This window comes from Rhinatrema bivittatum, chromosome 8 (assembly GCF_901001135.1).
Source record: "Rhinatrema bivittatum chromosome 8, aRhiBiv1.1, whole genome shotgun sequence".
In the NCBI taxonomy this organism is placed as follows: Eukaryota; Metazoa; Chordata; class Amphibia; order Gymnophiona; family Rhinatrematidae; genus Rhinatrema; species Rhinatrema bivittatum.
Window position 1 is genome coordinate 112,428,579 of NC_042622.1, and position 22,577 is coordinate 112,451,155.

The following is a 22,577-nucleotide window of genomic DNA, read 5'->3' on the forward strand; positions in this document are numbered from 1 at the left end:
TGTGAGTGCAGGGGATGGCTCCCGGACCCCCCACTGGACCACCAGGGAGTTTTGGCAAGTCTTGGGGGGTGGGGGTCAGGAGGGTGGGGGGTTTGTTTAAATTGGATCCTTTAGGCGGCTGAATAATTCGGCGGATTCGGTGTATTCGTGGGGAATCGCGATACGTTTCGCTTCCCCACGAATACAATGAATAGGGCCCTATACGTTGCGGATGAGAAATACATTAGAAACGAATGCACACCCCTACTCTCTGTTTCCCGTCTTTTAGCCAGTTTGCAATCCACGAAAGGACATCGCCACCTATCCCATGACTTTTTACTTTTCCTAGAAGCCTCTCATGAGGAACTTTGTCAAACGCCTTCTGAAAATCCAAGTATACTACATCTATTGGTTTACCTTTATCCACCTTTATCCACTCCTGAATCGATTGCTTGTTCTGACCAGGAGATTAAAGATCTGAGGAAGGAATTCTGGGACAAATTAGCAAAACAAATAGCTCTAATAATAAAGGAGAATATTATGGGGTAGATTTTCAAAGAGTTACGCACGTAACCTCAAAAACCTGCCCCTGCACCCCGAGGCTATTTTGCATAGGCTCGGCGGCGAGTGCATGTCCCGGGGCTTTGAAAAAGGGGCAGGAAGGGGGCGGGGCCGCGGGCGTGGTGCTGATCCGGGGGCGGCCAGAGTCCTCTGGCACAGCGGCTGTGCCAGAGGTTCACGTGCCGGCAGCTGGCCGACGCACGCAAGATACGCCTCCAAGAGGCAGTCGTAAAAAAAGGTGGGGGGAGGGATTTAGGTAGGGCTGGGGGGTGGGTTAGATAGGGGAAGGGAGGGGAAGGTCGGGGGAGCGAAAGAAAAGTTCCCTCCAAGGCCGCTTCCGATTTTGGAGCGGCCTTGGAGGGAGCGGGGAAAGCCATCGGGGCTCCCCTGGGGCTCGGCGCATGCAAGGGGGGTCGATTTTATAAATTTGCGCCCACGCATACTTTTGTTTGCGCACCAGGCGCAAACAAGAGGAGTACAAGGGATTTTAATAGATACGCGCATAGCCATTAAAATCCGGGGTCGGTGCGCGCAAGGCTGCTCAAAATCGGCAGCCTGTGCGCGCCGAGCCACGCAGCCTGCCTCCGTTCCCTCCGAGGCTGCTCCGAAATTGGAGCGGCCTCAGAGGGAACTTTCTTTCCGCATCCTCCCACTTTCCCCTCCCTTCCCCTACCTAACCCACTTCCCCAGCCCTGTTTAAACCCCTCCTACCTCTTGTTGTACAAGTTACGCCTGCCTGAAGCAGGCGTAACTTGCGCGCGCCGGGCCGGCCGCCGGCGCTTGATTCCCAGGCCCGAGAGCCGTTTCGGAGGCCTCGGCCATGCCCCCGAAACACCTCCAGGCTGGAACCATGCCTGTGGCCCCGCCCCTAAATGATGCGACGCCCCCCCGACACCGCCCCCTCTAGGAAAGCCCCGGGACTTACGTGCGTCCCGGGGCGTGCGCTCGCCACCGAGCCTACTCAACATAGGCTCGGCGTGCGCAGGGGGTACTTCGGACAGGTTTTCGGGGGTATGAGCGTATCTTACGCGTGTACCCCTTTGAAAATCTGGCCCAAGGTGCACAAGTGTGCACCCCCTTGCGTGCCCCGACCCTGGATTTTATAACATCCAAGCAGCAGCGCTTGCATGTTATAAAATCGGGTGTACATTTGTGTGCGTTGGGTAGCGCGCACAAATGTACCCTGTGCGCGTAGGATTAAAAATCTGCCCCTATGTGTCAGTACCATAAAAACCTCTCTTAAGCCAGAAAATAATAAGATTCAATGGATCTAAAAGATGGGAATAAAATTAATTTTCTGATAGACCAAATGAAAAAAAATTACTTCCTTATTTGAGCTTTATTTTGGAGACTCGGTTTGAATACAGTTTGAAGGTAGATAAATCTTAGCATGTTCACTCATAAGATGATGGAAGAAAATACGGAATGTGGCCCAGATACTACCTTGTGGAAATTTGGTGGGACCTTGATATAATTTTCTCTGAAGCTCATCATGATCTTGTGATGTATCTTGGTTGGGAAGAGAAGCATCATTGGGTATATATTTTCCCTGATTTAGGCTGCAAATCTCAAAATAGTTGGGGAAAATGTTTTATGTCTAAGGGAGGATTTTTCAGATTTGGAAGTATGAGATCCCTATTTTATACCCTGCCCAAAATTTAACATTATTGTTGCTGTGGATACATTTTTATCTTTCACTTTTGTGATGTCAAGCCATTTCTGGTTAAAGAGTTTACTAAAAATAAGAATTTGGATGGTTTTGAATCATTTGTAGAGGAAGAGTCATTGATAAACTATTTTCTGTGTCTTTCTCATGAAGCTATACGTGTTTAGTCAAGTTTATTGATTTGGTCAAACTGAACAATTTACAAGATTCCTTCTTTTTGGGATCTCTTTTAAAATAACATTTAAAAGATAAACTATAACTTATCTGGTGGGAAGTTTCCTAAACAATATTATATATTCTATTTTCATCTAGAATATATACTTGTTACTTCTGTACCAGTTCTTAAATAACAAAGCGGAAGCCGATCTAGTTGGCTGTGTTACAGTAAAAAGAATGGGAATCGGATGATCAAAGAAGCCCTTTATTAAAAATTCTGAAACTGCCCGAAATATAATGACATTATCAAAAAACAATTGAAAGGTAGTCCCAATATCCAGCCACCCTCTTCAAGGAGAAGTTCTTAATTTCATCATTTCCTCCTTGGTGACTGTGACTAAGACCTGGATTTTCTATCTGCGCACAGCATACTAATTCCATGGTAACGGGCGGGGGGCAAAGTGGGGGGTGGGCCTGCGAAAGCTGGCAGTGATCGCATCACCGCGGTGTTATCGCTTCCGGCTTTCGCACCCAATAGCGCCACCGTGAAAGGTGTGCTATTGGGTGCGCTACTGGCGGCGATAACGGGTCTTACCTTATCGTCACCAGCGAAGTTACTGCCGTATCCACCCCGATGCCACCCCGACTCCTCCTCTTCCGGTCCCAACTCCGCCCCTATCAAGCTATCGCTATGATACCGATAGAAAATGACCCCCTAAGTTTGTATGATGACTAAGTGAATGATTTTCTTTATTGTATGAATGTGTGTGTTTAATCTCTTGTGTGTAAATTAATCTATGGAAATTGTTATATAATAAAAAGTGGGTGGGTGGGGGAAGAAATGAAACTCAGCATTTGGGACTTTGACTTTTCTCATAAGTTTTTAGTGAAATCAGTGAGCTTAACAAATGATAATATAATAACAGAGTCTCTGTTCAGCATTATAGCAAGCCTCGGGACAACATGCCTCCATTCTACCTAAACTGTTAGTGGCTACCACCAGGCAAATTCCTCCAAAATAAATGCTAATTATCTTTTCATTATACTGTAGTCATTGGACAAAACACACAACAGTTGGATCAAATGCCAGAAGATTTATGTTTGATTCAGGATTTTTCCTCTCTTAAGAAATCGTTGAAAAATAGGTTGGTTTCAGTCAGCTTTTACGTGATTATGCTGATTATGCTGAAGAGAGAAAGTATGTCGTCAGCAGTGGGAATAGGGATGATAACTTTGAAAGAGCTGTGCGTGTGCCGGCTCGAGTCCAGAGGCGTCCATTTTATAACATACACTTGTATATGTTCGTATGGTAAAATAGGCTGAATGCGTGCAGCTGTGCGCCAGTTTTAAGTGGGAGCACACAAATGCTGCTTCTACTGCGTAAGTGGGGGAATTTTAGTAGACGTGCGCAGATGCAATTAAGTTTTCCCAGTTTGCCCAGTCAAGGCATAGAACGTCAAATCCCCCAGGATTAATAACCTTTCTTAACCCCCCCCCCCCCATTAGCCTCGATTCTTAAAACCCTGCTGACATGCCTAGATTTTTTTTATTTTATGACTTACCCGCCATCCATAGCAGAAGTAGTTATGTGGCAGGGGACCCTGGTGTGCATTTGTGTGCTGGTTTCATTGAGAAATCCAGGAATGCCCGTGCTCTGCTCAGACCCCACCCAGACCCCAGCCCTTTTTTTTTTTGCAAAAAATCTTTGGACGTGAAGCGGGAGATATGTGTATAATTGGGCACCTTTAAAAATCCTCTTGGCACGCGCTGGCCCGACTTGTGCGCATATCTCCCGGTTTTGGAGTGTCGGGTTTTTTTAAAAATTCTCCTTAATATGTTTTAATTTTTGTTTTGATATTTATAGCTTTTAATCATTGTATTGTTTGTGTTTATATATTACAAGCACATCTGTGAAGATTTTAAAAATTAGAGAAAATAAACTGAAATGAACAGTTGGGAGAGGAGAAAAGAGAGGAAAGAATGCTTTTTATACATTTTAATTTAAGGGGGAGAGGTGCTGTCTTTTTACTGTGTATCTAGTAGTTGCCTGTGCTGTGGTTTTTCACTGGAAGCTCAACTAATCTTGAGAAATCTGCTTTGGGATTATTTCATATATATGATTAACTAGCTCTGTGTTTGACTTGAAAGCTGTTGGGGTGAAAGGTTAAAGATGTAGTATCTTTTGTTGCCAAACAATAGGCCTTCAGTTGCTTGAAACAGTGGTGATGACCACAGTGCTTTAGGCATTAATGACTAACCAGGCAATCAGAAGAAAATTTGTACAGATTGCATGAATTATTTGTAACAGGAAAACTCTGGAATAATATTTCTTTCTTGGCACAAACAAAAGCTACAGTTCTGCATTTTCATCATCTTTATGAAATGCGTTCTCCGTGTTTTTTTTTTTGTTTTGTTTAATAAAATGTGTTGAGTGGTTTTGATTGTTCCAATACTTTATTGAAGAGTAATGATTTGTAGGCAGTAGATTTTTTTTTATGTCAGTTGGCAGTTAAAAGAATCCATTCGTTTATTTTTTATTCCTAAGGAGATACCTTGGTGTTAAAATATTTTAAAAGCTGGTGCAATTTAGCTATCCCGCCAACTATTAGGGATTTAAGTAAATCTAGGCACTGCTGTGCTGGTATGGAAGAAAACCAATATTGCTGGTATGACACAGATACATATTAAGTATGAATTCAGCATGAATAACTGAAAAGTAGATGTAAGGAAGGAGGTGTTTAAGAAATGGATTGGACATGGTAAAAGGTGTGCTAACTTTACTGACCAGTCTAAAATAGAAGCAAAATATACTGAATAAGACCAACCCATGAGCCAGTGGGCATGGGAGTTGATATTTTGGCCTGGCACAGTTGCTTTAAAATGTATGTCCTGTTGGCATCCTTTTCCTTCTGTACAAACACAGTCTACCTGCTGGCCTGGTCTTTTTGTAATATACCGTGGTAGTTACTTTAAGACTTTGACTTAATTCATCTTTATACCAAATCTACTGGTATTTTAAGTGGATTGAATGGAGTCTTTCATTTGTGGTTTGTATCTTGCAGAACAGATGCTAAAAAAATATATATATATATATATGTGTACTAATCTATATGCTTCTGCATGAGACACAGATATCAAATTCTCCTATTGTGACTTTTCTTATGAAACCTTTTTGAACTTATATGTTTCACTTTTGGTAATGAACCTGCATGAGCATGATAAAGGAAGAATATAGCTTACTTGTTTTAAAGTGCACTCTTTTTTTTTTTTTTATTCTTTGTTTAAATGTGCTTCATTGTTCATTGAGAATGTGTTAGATTTTGATATATGTGGTTTTCTGAGACTCTACATTACAAGCATATGTTCATGCTCACTGATGTGTATCAGATGGAGCGGTAGCTGTTGTGTTGGCGTGTGCCGGGTCAAAAGTACTACAGATGTCGGAGTGGCTTTAAAGGGGATGGTTTGATATAGTGACAAAGTCCTGAACTCTTAGTAAAGAATGGCCAATTTCAGCTTACATGAATGTAAAGGTAAGATAACTTTCTGTTCCAGAATTCAGTGTACCGTGGAACTTTTGAGTGCAATTGCAGCCTTTTGCTTTTTCCTCTTCATTTTTTCCCATGTATATCTTTCCCCACTGGCGCACAAAAAGTCAAATGGTAACAGCATTTTTCTGTAGTAGAAACTGTGTAATGGAAAATCAGTATTATATATATGTGTAATATAAAGCTGCATATTTCATTTTTAGTATTTGGACAAATGTACATTTTCCCTGGCTGCTTTCTCTGTATCACTTTGACTTTTGTAGTCACCATTGTCATCCAAACCCATTTTAAAAAATGTTCAGTATCTTTCCTACGATATGAAAATCTGTTTTTTTTTTTCATTACGGTATTAAAGATTGTTTCAAAATGAAACTTTGGCAGAATAATTTTCAGAATGTACTTGTTTGCTTTTTAGTATTTAATTTTAAAATGTTTGTATTTTTTAAAAGAATGAAATTCTATAGCTGTAGAAGTCTAATTTTTTCAAATCGTTGTTCTAGAGCAGTTAGAATATTTACATAATACACATCTTGCAAAATGTGAGCTAAGGACAAAATGAAGGCATAATTTTAAATGCAACCATAAGATTAAGAGTACAGCTTTTACACTATTGCATGTTGAGACCTGAAAAACCCCTAACAATTCATCTGATAAATAGCATTACATCTTACTACATTTTTAAAAATGCATGTTTATTATTCTTTTGCTATGTTATAGCTTTTCTAAGTGTTTTGAACAAGGATACCATATAAAATGGTAAGGATGGTGGACCCTTAGTGCTATGGTGTGGTTGACACAACCTAGGGAACAAACCCCATACACCCACACTGACAGCTGGTGAGCGTACCCTAGGACAGGACTGAGGCTGGAGCTTTATCTTTATCAGCCCTTTTTCCCACAGGTTGAGCTCTTGGGTTTGGGGGCTGGCAGGACTTAGGTGATGATGAGACAGAGGGTCCAGGGCCAGGCTAAGTTGGGGCAGGCAGCAAGCAATGAGGTCCAGGTCCAGGCAAGGGTAGTTGAGGTCCAAGCAGTGGTCAATGGCAGACAGCAGGCAAGAATAAAGGTTCAGGCAATGGTCAGATCCAGGAGGTTAGTCCGAGGAGAAGCAGGATCAAGGCAAGGAGGACTGACGAGGCAGGCTAGGCTGGATGAGACAAGTTAAGGCAGGCTGGACGAGGCAAGGCAGGACAGCTGGAACACTGAAGCAACATGCACTGCACAGGATGCAGGAGACCCATTGCTGAGGCGTCTGCTAGGAGTGCAGCTGGGGTTTAAATACCCAGCCACGCTGATGTCATCACTGGGCGCTGCTGCTGTTCCCACCACAGGGCCCATTAGTACCAGCGCTCGCGCCTGGGAGAAGCTTAGGGAAACAGAATGGCATCATCTCTGCACATCCATGATGAATTCCATGTCTCTCTGGGCAGCCAGACCACCCCTTCAGCCTATGGAAGGTTCAACCAAGGAGGACACCCACTATGAAGTCCAGGAAATCCTAGATTCTTGGAAAGTTCAGAATCAAGTCCAGTACCCCTGGAAAGGGTTCAGACCAGAAGAGAATTCGTGGGAACCAGCTACTTATCTACAAGCCCCATGATCACTGAAAGACTTCCATCAAGGTTTCCCAGTAAGCACAAGTCCAGAAGACCGGGGGGCTTTGGAGGGGGATACTGTTATAGTCACTGGTCACGGGACTCATCCATAACTGGCGTCACTCACTCTCCTGATGCTTGGAACCTCATTGCGTCCTGGAGATCACCATACTTTCTCCATGTGGCAGGACACCGCCAACAGGACACTGACCTTCTCTCCTTATATGCCATCCTTAGGCATGCACATGCAAGCTGCACCTGCCTTTAAAGGGCCCACAGCGGGAACCCAAAGAGCCAACTCCTCTTGATGATGTCTCATGGCTGGGTACTTAAGGATCAGTCATCCACCAAAGCACTGCCTCAACAATGAGTCTCCTTCCTAGTAGCAGTGCGGGTTGCTACAGTATTCCAGTGTTCCTGTGTCTTCCAGCTTGTTCCTGCATTCCTTTCCTGACCAGCCTTGCAATGTCCAGTCTTCCTCATCCAGCCTCGCCTTATCCTGTCTCTTAGCCAGTGTCTTCAGTGTGTCTTTGTCTACTTTGGCCCGACTCCCGGATTCTGACTGCTTGCCACCTGGACCTGACCATGATTGCTTGTCACCTGAACCTAACCACTTCATCTGCCGCCTGCCCTGATCTTGGCCTGTCTAGGACTTCTTCAGTTTGCTGCTTACACTGATCCTGGTGTGCCATCAAACTCTTGCTTAACTGACCGCTCTAGGGACCCACCTAAGCCCTTTCAGCCACCAGAACCGAAGGGCTCAACTTGCTCATCCTGTTCATGCTAACCTTCCTGCAAAAGAATTTTTGACAAGGACTGAGCTCTTATTTCCCTGGGGGTCCTAGTTGCAGCTATTTCATGGTACAGACATCAGATTCAGAGAGTTCAGTGTTAAATGTATTTGCTCTTGCCTTCAGATTCTGGTGCCCCAATGAAATCTGGATCTGGTTCTTAGAACTCGTTTCAAGATGCTTAACCACTTGTTCTCGAAGGGTATTCCTTAACGGTGGTATCCTTAGTGGCCTATGCCCAGATTTATGAGCCTTAATTGGGCGTGATCCCTCTTAGTCTTTCCACAGAGTTGGTCACTTTTAACCACCATCCTTATTTTATATGTAAGTTGTTTATATCTTCAGTTAAACATGCAGTATCGCTTTTTGTCCCATAAAGGGGATGTGATGGTAAGGGTAGCCTTTTCCCTTATTAAAGGTTTTTTGAACCTTTCTCAGGTATTTAAAAGATGGCTTAACTGATAGTCCTGTATTTGGCAGATCTAATGGTAAGCAGCAGCTTCAGAATCCTCATTGTCCATATAAATTAAACAGATGATCCCCTCAGCCTTTTGTTTGAAGGGTCACAAGTTGTGAAGATGCTTTGCGTTCATTCTATGAGAGCTCAGGCTTCCTCTTGAGCAGAGTCTACAGCACTTGCTCCAGAGGACATCTGTAAGACAACCATTTGGTCTTTACATTCTTTCATAGATATTTTGGAATACATGTGTAAGTCAGGGGAAATACTGCCTTAGGGTCAGGCATTCTTTGAGCAGCCCTGTCTTTTTTCCAGCCATGTTGGAATGGGCTTGGGTATGTCTCACTAGTCTGGACTAGTGTAGCAGGATAAGGAAGTTGAAATTTAGTTTTGCTTGCTAATTTGCTTTCCTTGAGCCAATGTACACCAGTCCAGGACTTTTTAGATTTTTTGAGGAAGTAAGGGCCTGCACTGTTATCCTTGGCAGCAGATCTTGGGTTTGGCAGAAAATTAGTGATTTTGTCTTTGAGGTATGCTCGATGCAGCTGCTTCTGTGCAATTTCTTTCCTATGGCACTGCTTGGCATGTGCAGAACCATACAGAGATACAAGGGATATGGTCACTGCTTAGCAGAGTTCACGTTCTAAGCAGAACAAAACAGACAGGAGGAGAGTTTCCTCTGTCCCTTCTGTTTATGAAGGCTCTATTTATTGTTCCTAAAGTTAATTGTGTTTTAGCTGCAGTTGGTATTTTCCATTGCTTTGACATAAGAATATTGGCTAATGCTATTGCTTGTAGAGCACCAGCCTATATACCAAGTGATAATGTTGCGGAAAAAGGGTTTGTCCTGTCTCCATCTGCTGCTAGATGAAGATAACCCATTATTCTGGACTGGTGTAGCAGGTCTGAAAGAAAGGAAATTAATAGATAACACTAAATTTCACCTTTCTGAAAGCCAGTTAAAATCATAAAAGCCTCTGAAAAAACTGCTGCAGTTAGAAATGTTGAACAACATTTTGAGGAATAACCAATAGGCAAAGAATTCCAGAGTCTAGAAGAGGCTGCTTTTTGCACTTTAGAGCTCAGGCATCCTTAGTCTCTCTTTCCCTACTGCTTCTAGGTCTTAAATTGTGATAATATGCAATAAGGGGTGAATTTTAAAAGCATTGCTCACACTAAAAGGCCCAACATGACAGGGTGAGGGGTCTGGGTCAACTAGTGGGAGTGCAAGCTGAAGAAGCAGGGGATCTGAATGTCCTCGAGATATACTGAACAAACTGGTGGACTAAATGGTAAAACTGGAAATGTCCTTCATGCTAGCTTGTTTTAAAATTCATTTACCTGTGCATGTCAAAGCCAACAAAGTTCTAAGGAAGATGTGGAAAGTGCTTAAAATTAGGAGCACACTTACGTGTGGTAGACATTTTAAATCATATGTGTGCAACTGCGTGCATGATTTACAATTCTCGCATATGTCCGCTTGTGTGGCAGTATGTGCATGTTTGAGCACACGCATGCTTGTTTTAAATTTACTGTCTCTGGTTAGCAAGTTAGCAAGCAGCTGAAGTTGGTGATGCCTGTGGAATAACCAGGTTAGAAGTATTTGCTGTTCCACAAGAAAAGTGTTCAGCCAGTTTAATGTGGCTAAATATTATGTGTGAAACTCAGCTCAGGCCAATACAGTGTTATAATACAAGAGACCTATTAACAAACAGAACGAGATAGTTATATCATCTAGATTTTGCTAATATGACTTAGGTGTCTTATTTTCTTTTTGGGATGAGTCTCGTGAAACAATCTATTTAACATTTGAAAAGTTTTTGCTGTGAATTTTGTGTACTGTTTGAGTTCGTTGACATACTTGTGTATTTACATAAATACAGGTCCTACCAACATCAAATATATGTATTTCTCACCTCATTATTAAAGATACTTTGTTAATATTGGAAGTGTGGTTCTATCCGTGCCCTTTAATACATGTGGTCTGCTGTGTTGGGTTTGGATGAAGAGTTTCTGAACAATTGAAAAATAATTGGGCAAGTTATTTATACATGTATGGAGAAATCAGTTTAATTTAGTTGGTCATTCATAACCTATTTTTCTGCTTTGTTGATTTTAAGAACTGCCTGATTTTAAATATTTTATTTATAGATGAGCACCCACCCTCAAAGGTAATGTTGGAGTTGGCATGCTGCAAATGAGAGATAATAGCCCAAGGCAGATGTGTGTATAATGACTCCTACAATGAAAGAAGAATGCCTTAGGCATCCCACTGCAGGGGCTAATAACATTTGTAAACATTCTGGCAGGCACACGGGATGGGTAGATGGTTTCAAAAAAAGAATTAGAATTCTCTTGACGTTTCTTTATTCTCTTGCACATTTTCCAGGGCAGCCTAACTTTCCACATAATCTTCTCATTTTAACAATAGGAGCCTCCCAAAAGTCCTACAATGGTGAGGAGGACAATAAGGTGGGAAGCATGTACATAATGTTAGGAAGCTACAGGCGATTTTTGCATATATATAGTTTTGCTTTGGGGGATTCCATTAAAGAGATAATTAGTGTCATTGTTTTGCTGTAAGCAGTAGTGACAAGTTTTGTTTGGCTGATCATGGATTAAGGGCCTGATTTGCACTTTAAGAGAGGGATCCAGGTTTAACTGTTCAGAGGGCATCACAGCTGCATTAGCTTGTCACATGCAGGCCTATGAAAAGGGCAGCCTGAAGTATTGGCTCTTTTTTGATTCAATTCTTCTTATCTTTCAGAATTATTTTAACTCCTTCTATATGGAACATGGCTCTTTTGTGATGTCACTGACATCTGGATTTTGGAAGGGAAAGCACAGATCAGGGGAGGAAGTGCACATAAAAGTGACAGAAGGTAGAACCAGTAACTTTATATCTTCTTAAAAACAAAGGAAAAGAAAGTGCCTTTTGAACAGTTTGTGAGACCAAATACTCCAATGGGGGAGGAATAAGAAGAATGACAGTTGGGTTTTTTTTTTTTTTTTTTTAGAAGACTTATTTTGTAACTCAGTTTTTATTGAAAATATTTTAATTCCTCATAAGAATTACATATTAAAGCAAACAAAACATGTTTCTCTTTTTATACAATTATTCTTCCATTTGCCAAAATATTTCTAGGATTCAAACAATAAATGTCTGGAAATGCTTTCTTTCTTTATGAAAAAGTTCCACTCAGCTATCTGATATTAACAAAATAGTGTTTCATTGCCCCCTCCTCCAATGTGTGCCTGTCTCCTTCTTGTCTCAAAAAGAACAGTTTGCAGTTTAGCTTTAGCTAACCTAGTGATCCTTTCTATCCCTTGCTGAATTTTAGTCTAGTTGTTTTCAATATGAACACACTTAAACTCTTTATGGAAGAAGTTCCCCTGGTGGTCACAGCTCTCTTCCAACATACTGAGGATCTCAAGCAATCCATCAAGAACAATGCTAATGATCAGGCCGATACAGCCGATACAGCCTGCTCTAGGACGCGCGTTTTCCCTTACCACTTATGGCGATACGGCCATATCATGTGCGATAGCATGCAAAATCGATTCGGGGCAGAGTCGGGGCGGCGAGGGGGCAGACTCGGCGGTGTCTTTGCTGGCGGTGATAATGTTACTAACATTATCGTCGCCAGTAGCGTGCCGAATAGCACCACTTTTCACGGTGGTGCTATTCGGTGCAAAAACTGGCAGCAGAGATACCGCGGTGGTGCGAAGGCTGTGGGCTTTCGCTGGCACGCCCCCCCCCCCACCCCCCTCGTTTTTGCCTAATGGGGTTATTTTCTAAAGACTTATCACACGCGATACGGCCGTATCGCTTGAGATAGCATGAAAAAATCGATTTGGGGCGGTGAGGGGAAGAGTCGTGGCGGCAAGGGGGCGGACCCGGCGGTGTCTTCGCTGGCGACGATAAGGTTAGTAATGTTATTGTTGCCAGTAGCTCGCTGAATAGCACCACCTTTCACGGTGGCGCTATTCGGTGCGAAAGCGGCAGCGAAGGCACCACAGTAGTGCGGAGGCTGTGGGCTTTCGCAGGCCTGCCCCCTCCTGACCCCCCCCCCCCCCCCGTTTTCACCGAATTCATCATTCATCGCTGAGTTTGATGACTTTTCAATGAAAACCATAGTGGTCTAAATACTGATTTCACCAGACTTTAGGTGTTTAGGTTAGATGCTCAGCTTTCTTTGAAAATTGGCCCCTAGGTGTCCTTTCTCTTTGAATCCTAGAGAACATTTTTATATCTTTATTTAGGTATTTTTACCTGCACCTGCCTCCCTCCTTAGATTTGCATGCTGCAGTGAAACATCCTTGTGTGACAAAAGATGTTTTTTGCTGTGTCATTGTTGAGCTCATTCTACAGGGTAACACTATTACTATTTAATAATAAAAAAGGAATGAAATAGATTACTGTAAATGACTGCTAGTGCAGAATGGTTACCTTCTTTTCCATCTGAGACTGCAGGCTCCAATAAAGGGTTGAATCTAAAAGGCATTACAGCCTACTAGTAATTTAACAAGTGTTCTTTCCTCTAGATTTCTTTTTTTATACTGCTCAAGCACAATTTTGCCTGTACTTTAATATGTGAAAGTGTAGAATCAAGGAAGATAAATGTTATAGTAGTGATACCAAAGATCCATAACAACTGAGGGCATAGAGGTGGTATTTCATAGCCACTGAATAACATTAAACTGTTGATTTTTTGCTGAAATGTCACCAAAGATACTTTACTTTCAGCTATAATTTTTTATAGTGCAGGTACTAAGAACTGTTCTTTTCTCTTAGGATTCTACAACGACCAGCCATTGGAACATGACCAAACTACTGGTAAGTTTCTACTGCTGCTTTTAATGTTGACAGTTGTATCTTGAAAGTGAGCTATGCGAAAAGAAGTATTAATGCAAAAGAAGCAACATTTTTTTTTTCAGTGGAAAGAGAAACAGAATTTGTATGACCCATCTAGTATATCCAGTTTACTTCCTATGACAATGCCATAGACTGCAGTTGATCTCTGGATTTCCTTTTCTTTGCAATTAAGCAACATCCCATGTGCTTATCCCATGCATTCTTGTCCATTTTAACCCATTCTTTGTTGCTCATTCATATAAATTCCTATAGCAAGACAGGTACACAAGGTACTTTCTATTTACAAAATAATTGTTGGTCATTTAAGTTACTGTTCACTGACTTTTGAAAAGTGTCCTAAAGTTTTATAGATATATTGAAATAAACTCTCTATTATAGTCTAAGGAAAATGCCATACTTACAAAACAGATTAAATTACTTAGAAAACATTAAAGAAAATAGTTATCCATTTTTCATATCCGTGCACCTTACTTAGCTATATGTTGTTCACAGTATATCTCAATGGTTTTCATGTTTGGTCTCCAAACAGGTAAGGATTACATAAAACCCTAGAGGATGTCTGCAGAAAGGAATTACTTGGCTCACCCAGTTTTGTCCACTTGCTCCTGCCTCCTGTGCTTTTGCAGGTCTTCTTCCCTCTGTTTCTCCTAAAGTTCCTTTGTGTCTATCCCATGCATACTTCAATTCTGCCACTATTTTGGATACTGTAACACCCATTGGAAGCCTGTTCCAAGTATCCACCTGTCAATATCGATAGGGCTTGAACTAGCTAGAGCAGCGGTTTTCAGCTGGTATGTTGCAGCACACCAGTGTGTCGCCAAGCACTGGCAGATGTGTTGCGCACTTCCTGGCCTCTCACTGATCTTCCCTCCCTCTCATCCACCCCAGCGAGATGTGCACAATTCTTTGATGAACACCGCTGATGTTCTTGCCCAGGCTGTCAGCACATTCAAGCCTGGAGGGGAATGGCAGCAGTGTTTGTGGAAGCCGGCTGCAGCAGCAACACGGCCTTTTCTTCTTGCCCACCCCTGTGGCCCGGAAGAGGAAGTGATGTTCAGCGGGTGCATGGGAAGAAGAAAGGGCCATGCTGCTGCTGCCTCCACTGCAGAGATCATGTCCGCGAGGTGGATGGAGCTGTCTCCTTTCTGAGGCAGTCCTTCACCACCGGAGTTCCATGGCAGCTAATTGCCAGATTTCACAGACAGCTGCGCGGCAGGAAATCCCTGTGGCCGCATTCTTAGCTGACTACTCCGCACTGCGATGATCACAGCACAGAAAAACAGCTGAATGCTACCTTCTTACTGCTGCGGAGACGGGGCCTGTCACAATTCTGTTTTAATAGCAGCACACCAGCTGCCCTTCTCAGTCGCTCAGTGCTGATTCAGGATGCCTCATGATGTAGCTGCTGTGTGTGCTGGGGATGGGGGTGATTGAGTGAAACGGAGAGAGTAAACCAGCATGTGTGTAAGTGTGTGAAAGAATGTGTGTGATTGAGACTGTGTGTATTAGTAAGAGAGAGAAGGCATGTATGAGAGACACTGATTAGGGAGGTGACTGTTGTGTGTGACAGCAAGAGAGACTGGTCAGGGGAGGTGACTGGTGTGTGTGTGAGAGAGATTGGTCAGGGAGGTATCTGGTGTGTGTGAGGAAGAGAAGATTGGTCAGGGAGGTGTCTGGTGTGTGTGTGTGTGTAAGTAAGAGAGATTGGTTAGGGAAATGACTGGTATGTGAGAGAGAGAGAGGGAGACTGGTTGGGGAGATGACTGGTATGTGAGAGCCAGAAACTGTGTTTGTGTGTGTGAGAGACAGATCCTAAGAAATAGGATCATGAGGACAGAGCTTCAGCAGCTATTGCTGCTTCTGGTATGTGCTATTGGCCTACAAGGGAATGAAGTAGGAGAGCTGCTGGAGAGGATAAATAAAAGTGGCTTTTTAAGTTTATCTTTCTTGATTGTCTGCCATTTTAATTATTGGGTATTATGTGATGTCTGCTGTTTTGAAATATTTTATTGGTGTTTGGAGAATTTTTGATAATTTTGTAAGTTTTTAATGATTGCATGTTATTCTTTTTATCAATTGTTTTGAAACATTTATTATATTATTCTAGCTTTAGAATTATTTTATATTTCTTGAGGATTGAATAATAGAAATGTGTAGACAAAAACTGAACTGGAAACAGCAAAAAGCCAGTTTGAGTGTATGTAGTGCAGCAATGGAAAAACAAAAACATTTACTTGATGGTCACTTTATTCTGTATTTGGTGAGGGTCTGTCTGTATTCTGCGTCTGTGACCCAGGTAAGGGTATTCTGCAAGCTTGTAGATTCTGTGTAGGGATCTATAGCAGCTTGGCTTGTTCTGTTTTCCTAATAGAAAGCATATTGGTGTTTAGGGTCTGGGAAATTATTTGTCGCATTGCCTTTTCTTAAGTAGGGTTGTTACTGTTTGAGTGCATTCTATGATACAGGTGTAATTTTTGCGCATTTAGTTTGTGTACATTATTGCAGATCCTGGGAGTCTGTTAGGTGCTAAATTTCTGTTTCCATTTCTCCAGTTTTGCACTGCATACAGAGTGGCATTTTTGGGTTTCCATTCCTGTTTGTCTCCATATTTGTAATTTGCAGTCTTTCTGTACTTGATGAAGGTCGATTCTTTGGGTTAGACCAAGGTGATGTATTTTACTAGCATGTAGGCATTTGCATCATCTTATTTGTTGTGTTTTCTCAATAGGACATGCATTAGTGGTAAATTATTGTCTTTTCATAAGAAGGGCTGCTACAGGAGAGAATTTGTTGCTCTTACTGAGATGGCACCAGAAATACCTATTTTGTATGGTGAATTGAATGGGGAATGCCCTAGTTCTGCTCTGCATCCATTGTTGGGAAGTTGGGGCAGTTCCTGTAAATGCAGAGTATGTTTACATTTAGCCTTGTGTCAATCATGTGTTCAGTGTGTCACACATTTAGATTTTTTTTTTTTAATATTCTGCTTTTTGCACTTTTTTAGCACTTCAAAGCGGATTACATTCAGGTACTGCAGTATTTCCCTATCCCCAGAGGGCTTACAATCTAAGCTCATACCTGAGGCAATGGAGGGTAAAGTGACTTGCCCAAGGTCACAAGGAGCGACAGTGGGACTTGAATGTGAGAACCATCTGTCAGGTGTGTCCCAACAGAAAAAAGGTTGAGAACAACTGAGCTAGAGGGCAGAAACCGGGAAGCTGCCATTGTTTCAGCACAGCCAATTGGTGCTAATTTAAAAGGAAAGCAACAGAGAGACACCTTTACTGGTACAACAGACTCCTCGGTTATTTTCTCCGGAACCTCTGCTTATCTGGACTTGTTCCTGCAGTCCTACTCCAGTGGTCCTACTCCATATCCAGCTCTTCAATCCTGTTTCCCAAACCATGCCTTTCTCATGGGTTCTTGAAGCTGCTCCAGTCCAGAGTTGCCTACAGTCTAGGCTTGTTTTACCGGCCTTAGATTAAAGTTCATCTAACCATCCAGCTTCCTCAGGTTTACCTTTTCCTAACGTGCTATTCTCTAGCGATTAGATGTACCCTGTCACCACCACCTTCCCAGTCTAAAAGTATTTTCTCACATTCCTTTTTAGCTTCCCTCCCTTGAGCTTTCATATGATGATCGCTTTGTCCTTCAGTTTTTCACGCATAAAAAACTGCTACCTTTTGTTATGTTGTTAAAGCCTACTCGACATTTGAATAATTTTCTTCTCTCTCCTTTCTCCTAGAGAGTACATTTTTAGCTCCTTCAGTCTCTCTGTGCTTGGCATATAGTGACACTCTAATTCAAGAGTGTCATTGGTGACACTCTTGAATTACCTCTACCTTGTCAATGTCCTTTTATAGGTTGGTCAATAGAACTGATCACAGTACTCAAGGTGGGGTCTCTACAGAGCCCTGTAGAGAGGTAATATTACTTCCTTCCTTCTCCTAGTGATAGTTCTCTTTTTTCCACCCAAGTACATTATTAGCTTTCCCAAATGCTTTGGCTGTCTACCTTGAGGTCATCACAGATAACCTTCCTAGGTCTTTTTTTTAATTTGCTGAAAGTTCTTCACCTCTATTAAGGTATTTGGCTCTTGGATTTCTGCGTCCTAAATGCATGATTTTGCATTTTTTAAAATTTAAGTATAGTTTTCATACTTTCGCTCATTCTTTTCAATTTAAAAAAAATCTTTCATCTTATTTACCCCCCCCCCCTCTATATTTCTTTTCTGTTGCACATTTTCATATCATCTTCCAACAGGCACACTTTCCCTTCTTACCCTTTCCTGACACTTATAAAGACATTAAAGATAAATGGCTTAGCAATGATCTTTGTGACAATGAACCGGTTACCTTTCTTTCACCAGAGTGGATGTCATTGACTACCACTGTCTGACTCCTGTACTCAACTAACTTCTCCTCTAGTGAATATTTTTTTCTTCCTGTTCCCACACTTGTTAGCTTGCTCACCAGTCTTCTTTCTATGTGGAACAGCGTTAAAGACTTTACTTAAATCAAGATAGACCATATCTACTGTACCCTTGATTTATTACTCTGGTCACGTCCTAAAATAAATCAAGTAATTGTCAAGTAAATCCGGGTGTCGATATGAAGCTCAAAGAGCGATGTTAGAAAATATTTCTTCATGAGAAAGCTGGTGAATGCGTGCAGTGGATTCCCAGTGGAGGTGGTGGAGGTAAAAACAACAACAGAATTCAAGAAAGCATGGGAAAAGCAGTTGTGAAAGTAGTAAAGTGAAAGCTAGAGATCAACTGGAGGGCAATGATATTGCAAAAGGGTATCTACCAGAGTTTAGTTATGAATTTTGAAATACTTTGTTGAATATGTTGGTCTCTTAAGCATTTTTATTTAGTCACTTTAGTGGAATTTCTTGCCATTTAACTTAAGTATATTTTACATGAATCAATTTTCACTTTCGCTTTGCTATAAATATATCAATACCAGTGACGATATCTGCAGATCCTATTCTGTGTTGGATTGTTAAATAGGTAAACACATTTTCTCCACATCTATATTTTGCATATTTGTAGGAAGGGGCCATAGAAAATATTTATTTATCTGGGTTTATATTCTGCCTTTCAGGTGTTTCAAAGCGGATTAACATTCAGGTACTCTAGATTATTTATAATGTAACTCCATTCTATAATTTATGATCAAGGCATCTTGATTCTGCTTTTTTTATGTTCTCAAGTAGTAATCTACTGGCTGTCCTTAGCAAATGACATCCAACAAGTCACACAAACCTTGCTAGGCTTTTCAAATCTTGGAACCTAATAGTTTATTATACAAGTTTATGAAAAAAAGATTTCTTAGCGTCTAGAGTGACAGATGAATCCAGAACCAGTGGGTTATGCACCTCTACCAGCAGATGGAGACAGAGCAAAAATGATATCACAGTACATATACTCCTGCAGTGACATCAGCCTGCCAGTATTCTCCATCTCCAGCAGATGGTGGACACGCATCCCCATACTGGACACCTGCCCCTCCCCCCCCCCCCCAGGCTTTGGCATGGATCCTTCAGCCTTTTTTTGGCTCTAATTTTTTCAAGGACTGCAGCCTTTTCTTCAGGCACAGCCCTCGGCCCTAGCCAACCTTATCCAGTCACAGATAGTGAAATCCCGCATGCCTGGTGCTACGGGTAAGCATTCGAATATGCCTGGAGCTGGTTTTCCTGATAGGGATCGAGATGGCACAGATGATGAGACCATTCCTTACTCCCTGGAGGATGGGGAGATTCCTCTGGGATTGGAAACTTATAGAACTATGTTGCGATTTTTTCATAGAGATGAGCTACCGGATCTCATTTCCCAGACATTGAAGATGCTGGGAGTACCTGGGGCTGAATCCATGTCTGAGCCAAAGGAAAATCCCATTCTGGTTTTCTTGCATAAGGCCTCATGTTTCTTTCCTATTATGGAGGCTATTCAAGAAAGAATTGATCTTGAATGGGGTGCTCTGGATGCAAATTTTAAAAGGGATGAGTTTTTGATGGACTGTACTCCCTGGATCCGGTTGCAAGAGAGCAATTGTATTTCCCGAAGGGGGATGCGTTTGTCTGTGCTGTTACCAAGCAGATGACTATTCCTGTTGAAGGGGGAGTGGCTTTAAAGGATGTACAGGATAGAAGAATTGAGGCTATCCTTAAGCAGGCCTTTGAGGCATTGACAATGACCTTGCAGATAGCTTTTTGGTTGTTCTCTGGTGGCTCACTTTTGTTTGCTGCTCTCTCAGGAGGTCGATGTGTCTGGTGTAAATTCTAGGTGCAGTGATGGAACCAGCAGCTACCTTTTTGGCAGATGTGGGCTACAATTTGGTCTACAATTTGGCCAGAGGGGTGGCTTTGGTAGTTGCATCTAGGCATCAGCTATGGCTGAGAAACCTTGAAGTCTAACCTTATGAAGTTGCCCTTTAAAGGCTTGCTCTTGTTTGGGAGTGAGCTGGAGAAAATCGCCAATTAGTGGGGTGAGTCCCCGGTTCCTCAATTGTCAGACGATAAGAAACAAGCACTGTATTCCTTCAGCTCGAAAGGTCATACTTGCATGTTCCAACGTTTTCAGCCCTACAGAGGAGTGGCCTTTCAGAGGACTCGACCTTTGGATAGATCTCAGTCCTTTTGTCCCAGGCAGCCCAGCTGGGAGCAGGCAAGGATAGTGGAGCACCCCGAGCCTTCCAATGAAGGTGTGCTGACCCACTTTCAGGAACAGGAGATAGGGGGGGTCACCTCTCTTTTTTTATCGGAGGTGGGTCGAGATCACTACAGACCAGTGGGGTTCTGGAGGTGATACGAGATGGCTATGGGCTGGAGTTTCATAGTGTTCCTCGGAACGTGTTCATGGCGTCTCCCTGCGACTCTCCGCAGAAGCGACAGGCAGTGGAGTGTAAATTGTCCAGACCCTTCAGCCTGTGGGCTGTGATTCCAGTTCCCACGTCTCAAGAAAATATGGACCGATATTCCATTACTTTTGTTATGCCCAAGAAGGAAGGCTCATTTCGTCCCATCCTGGATCTCAAAGGAGTCAACCTTGCACTCGGTGATAATGGCAATTCAGTCAGGGGAGTTCCTGTCATCTCTGGATTTGTCCGAGGCATACTTGCATATTCCCATCCAACTAGAGCATCAACAATTTCTGTGTTTCACAGTTTTGGGGCATTGTCATCAGTTTCAAGCACTTTCTTTTGGTTTGGCCACCGCACCCAGAGCTTTTTCTGAGGTCATGATAGTGGTGGTGGCAGTGGAATTGAGAAAGGATGGGATCTTTGTACATCTGTACTTGGACGACCGGCTGATTCAGGCCAAGAGTTTGGAACAGAGCCTCTGGGTCTCGCACAAAGTAATCTCCTTGTTGCAAGATAGGCTGGATTGTGAACCTGACCAAGAGCAATCTCCAGCCATCTCAGTCGCTAGAGTATCTTGGTGTTCGGTTTGACATAGAACAGAGCAGGGCATTCCTTCCAGAGGGCCGTATTCAGAAGCTGATGGCGCAGGTGAGTCTATGGACAAACACAATATGCCCAACAGTATGGTCCTGTCTGGATTAATAGTGACTTTGGAGGTGGTGCCGTGGGGAGGGGCACATATGTGTTCTCTTCAGCGCACTCTGCTGTCTCATTGGAGCCCACAGTCTCAAGACTATTTGGTTTGGCTCCACATGCAGCTGGAAATTTGCTCTCATCTGCAGTTATGGTTAAAAGCGGATCATCTAAGGAAGGGAGTTGCTCGAAGTTCACCAGACTGGCTAGTACTCATGACAGATGTGAGTCTCCAAGGCTGGTGAGCTCACTGTCAGGAGCTAACACTGCAGGGGTGCTGGAGTGCAGAAGAATCTCTCTGGAACATCAATCGACTGGATGCCTGGGCAGTCTGGTTGGCATGCTTGCAGTTCGGTGACAGGTTGTAATGTCGAGCAGTCTGGATAATGTTGGACAGTGTAATGACAGTGGCATACATCAATTAGCAAGGAGGAACCAAGAGCCAGCAAGTGTCGCAGGAAATAGACCAACTTATAGAATGGGTGGAAGTGCATCTTCAGGAGATCTCCATTTTGCTCGCAGGATAAGACAATGCAAGATCAGACTTTCTCAGCAGGCAGAGTCTGGACCCAGGAGAATGGGAATTGTCAGATGAGGCATTTCAGATAATAGTGGATCACTGGGGTCTGCTGTTTCTGGACCTTCTGGTGACTTTTCGCAATGCAAAAGTTCCTTGATTCTTAAGTCATAGGGGAGTTCCAAAGTCATTGGGCATCAATGCTCTCATGCAGGAATGGCCAGAGGACAAGCTGCTGTATGCCTTTCCCCTGTGGCCCATGTTAGGCAGAATGGTTTAGAGGATCGAGAGTCACTGAGATGATGCTTTTGGTGGCACCAGACTGGCTCAGGAGACCATAGTATGCGAATCTGTGAAGTCTACCTGTGAAGGCTCCTGTAGACTTTCCCCTTTGGTTTCCAGTGCACAGGGATCTGTTGCAGCAGGGCCCACTCTTCATGAAGATCTGACTCAATTTTGTCTTACGGTATGGCCTTTGAGAGGGTTTGCTTGCTGAAGTGTGGATATTTCACTGTGGTGATTGCCACCTTGCTACGAGCTAGAAAGTTCTCCACTTCATTAGACTATGTGCGGGTTTGGTGAGTGTTTGAGGGGTTCTTCCTCATTTGGTTCAGATCCCACTCATTTTGGAATTTTTGCAGGATGGTTTGAATAAAGGATTGGCTCTTAATTCATTAAAGGAACAGGTAGCGGCTCTTGCCTGTTTCAGGGGCCATGTGAATGTTGGATCCTTGTGGGCTCATTCAGATGTGGCCCACTTTTTGAAAGGAGTGAAACATCTTCGTACTCCCTTGGGGTTACCAGTGCCTTTGAGTCTCAATCTGGTTTTGGATTTCTTTACCGGGCCCTATGCTTTAACTGATGCATAATCTTTC

General features: G+C 42.8%; 1 protein-coding gene across 1 annotated transcript in view; it reads left to right on the forward strand.

Annotated features, from left to right (window-relative positions):
* Nucleotides 1-22,577, forward strand: part of NR6A1 (nuclear receptor subfamily 6 group A member 1) — a 630,470-nt gene that overhangs the window by 89,640 nt on the left and 518,253 nt on the right. The window contains exon 2 of the mRNA XM_029613773.1: nucleotides 13,549-13,590. Coding sequence (XP_029469633.1) covers nucleotides 13,549-13,590 — 42 coding nt within the window. The remainder of the gene's footprint in view (nucleotides 1-13,548; nucleotides 13,591-22,577) is intronic.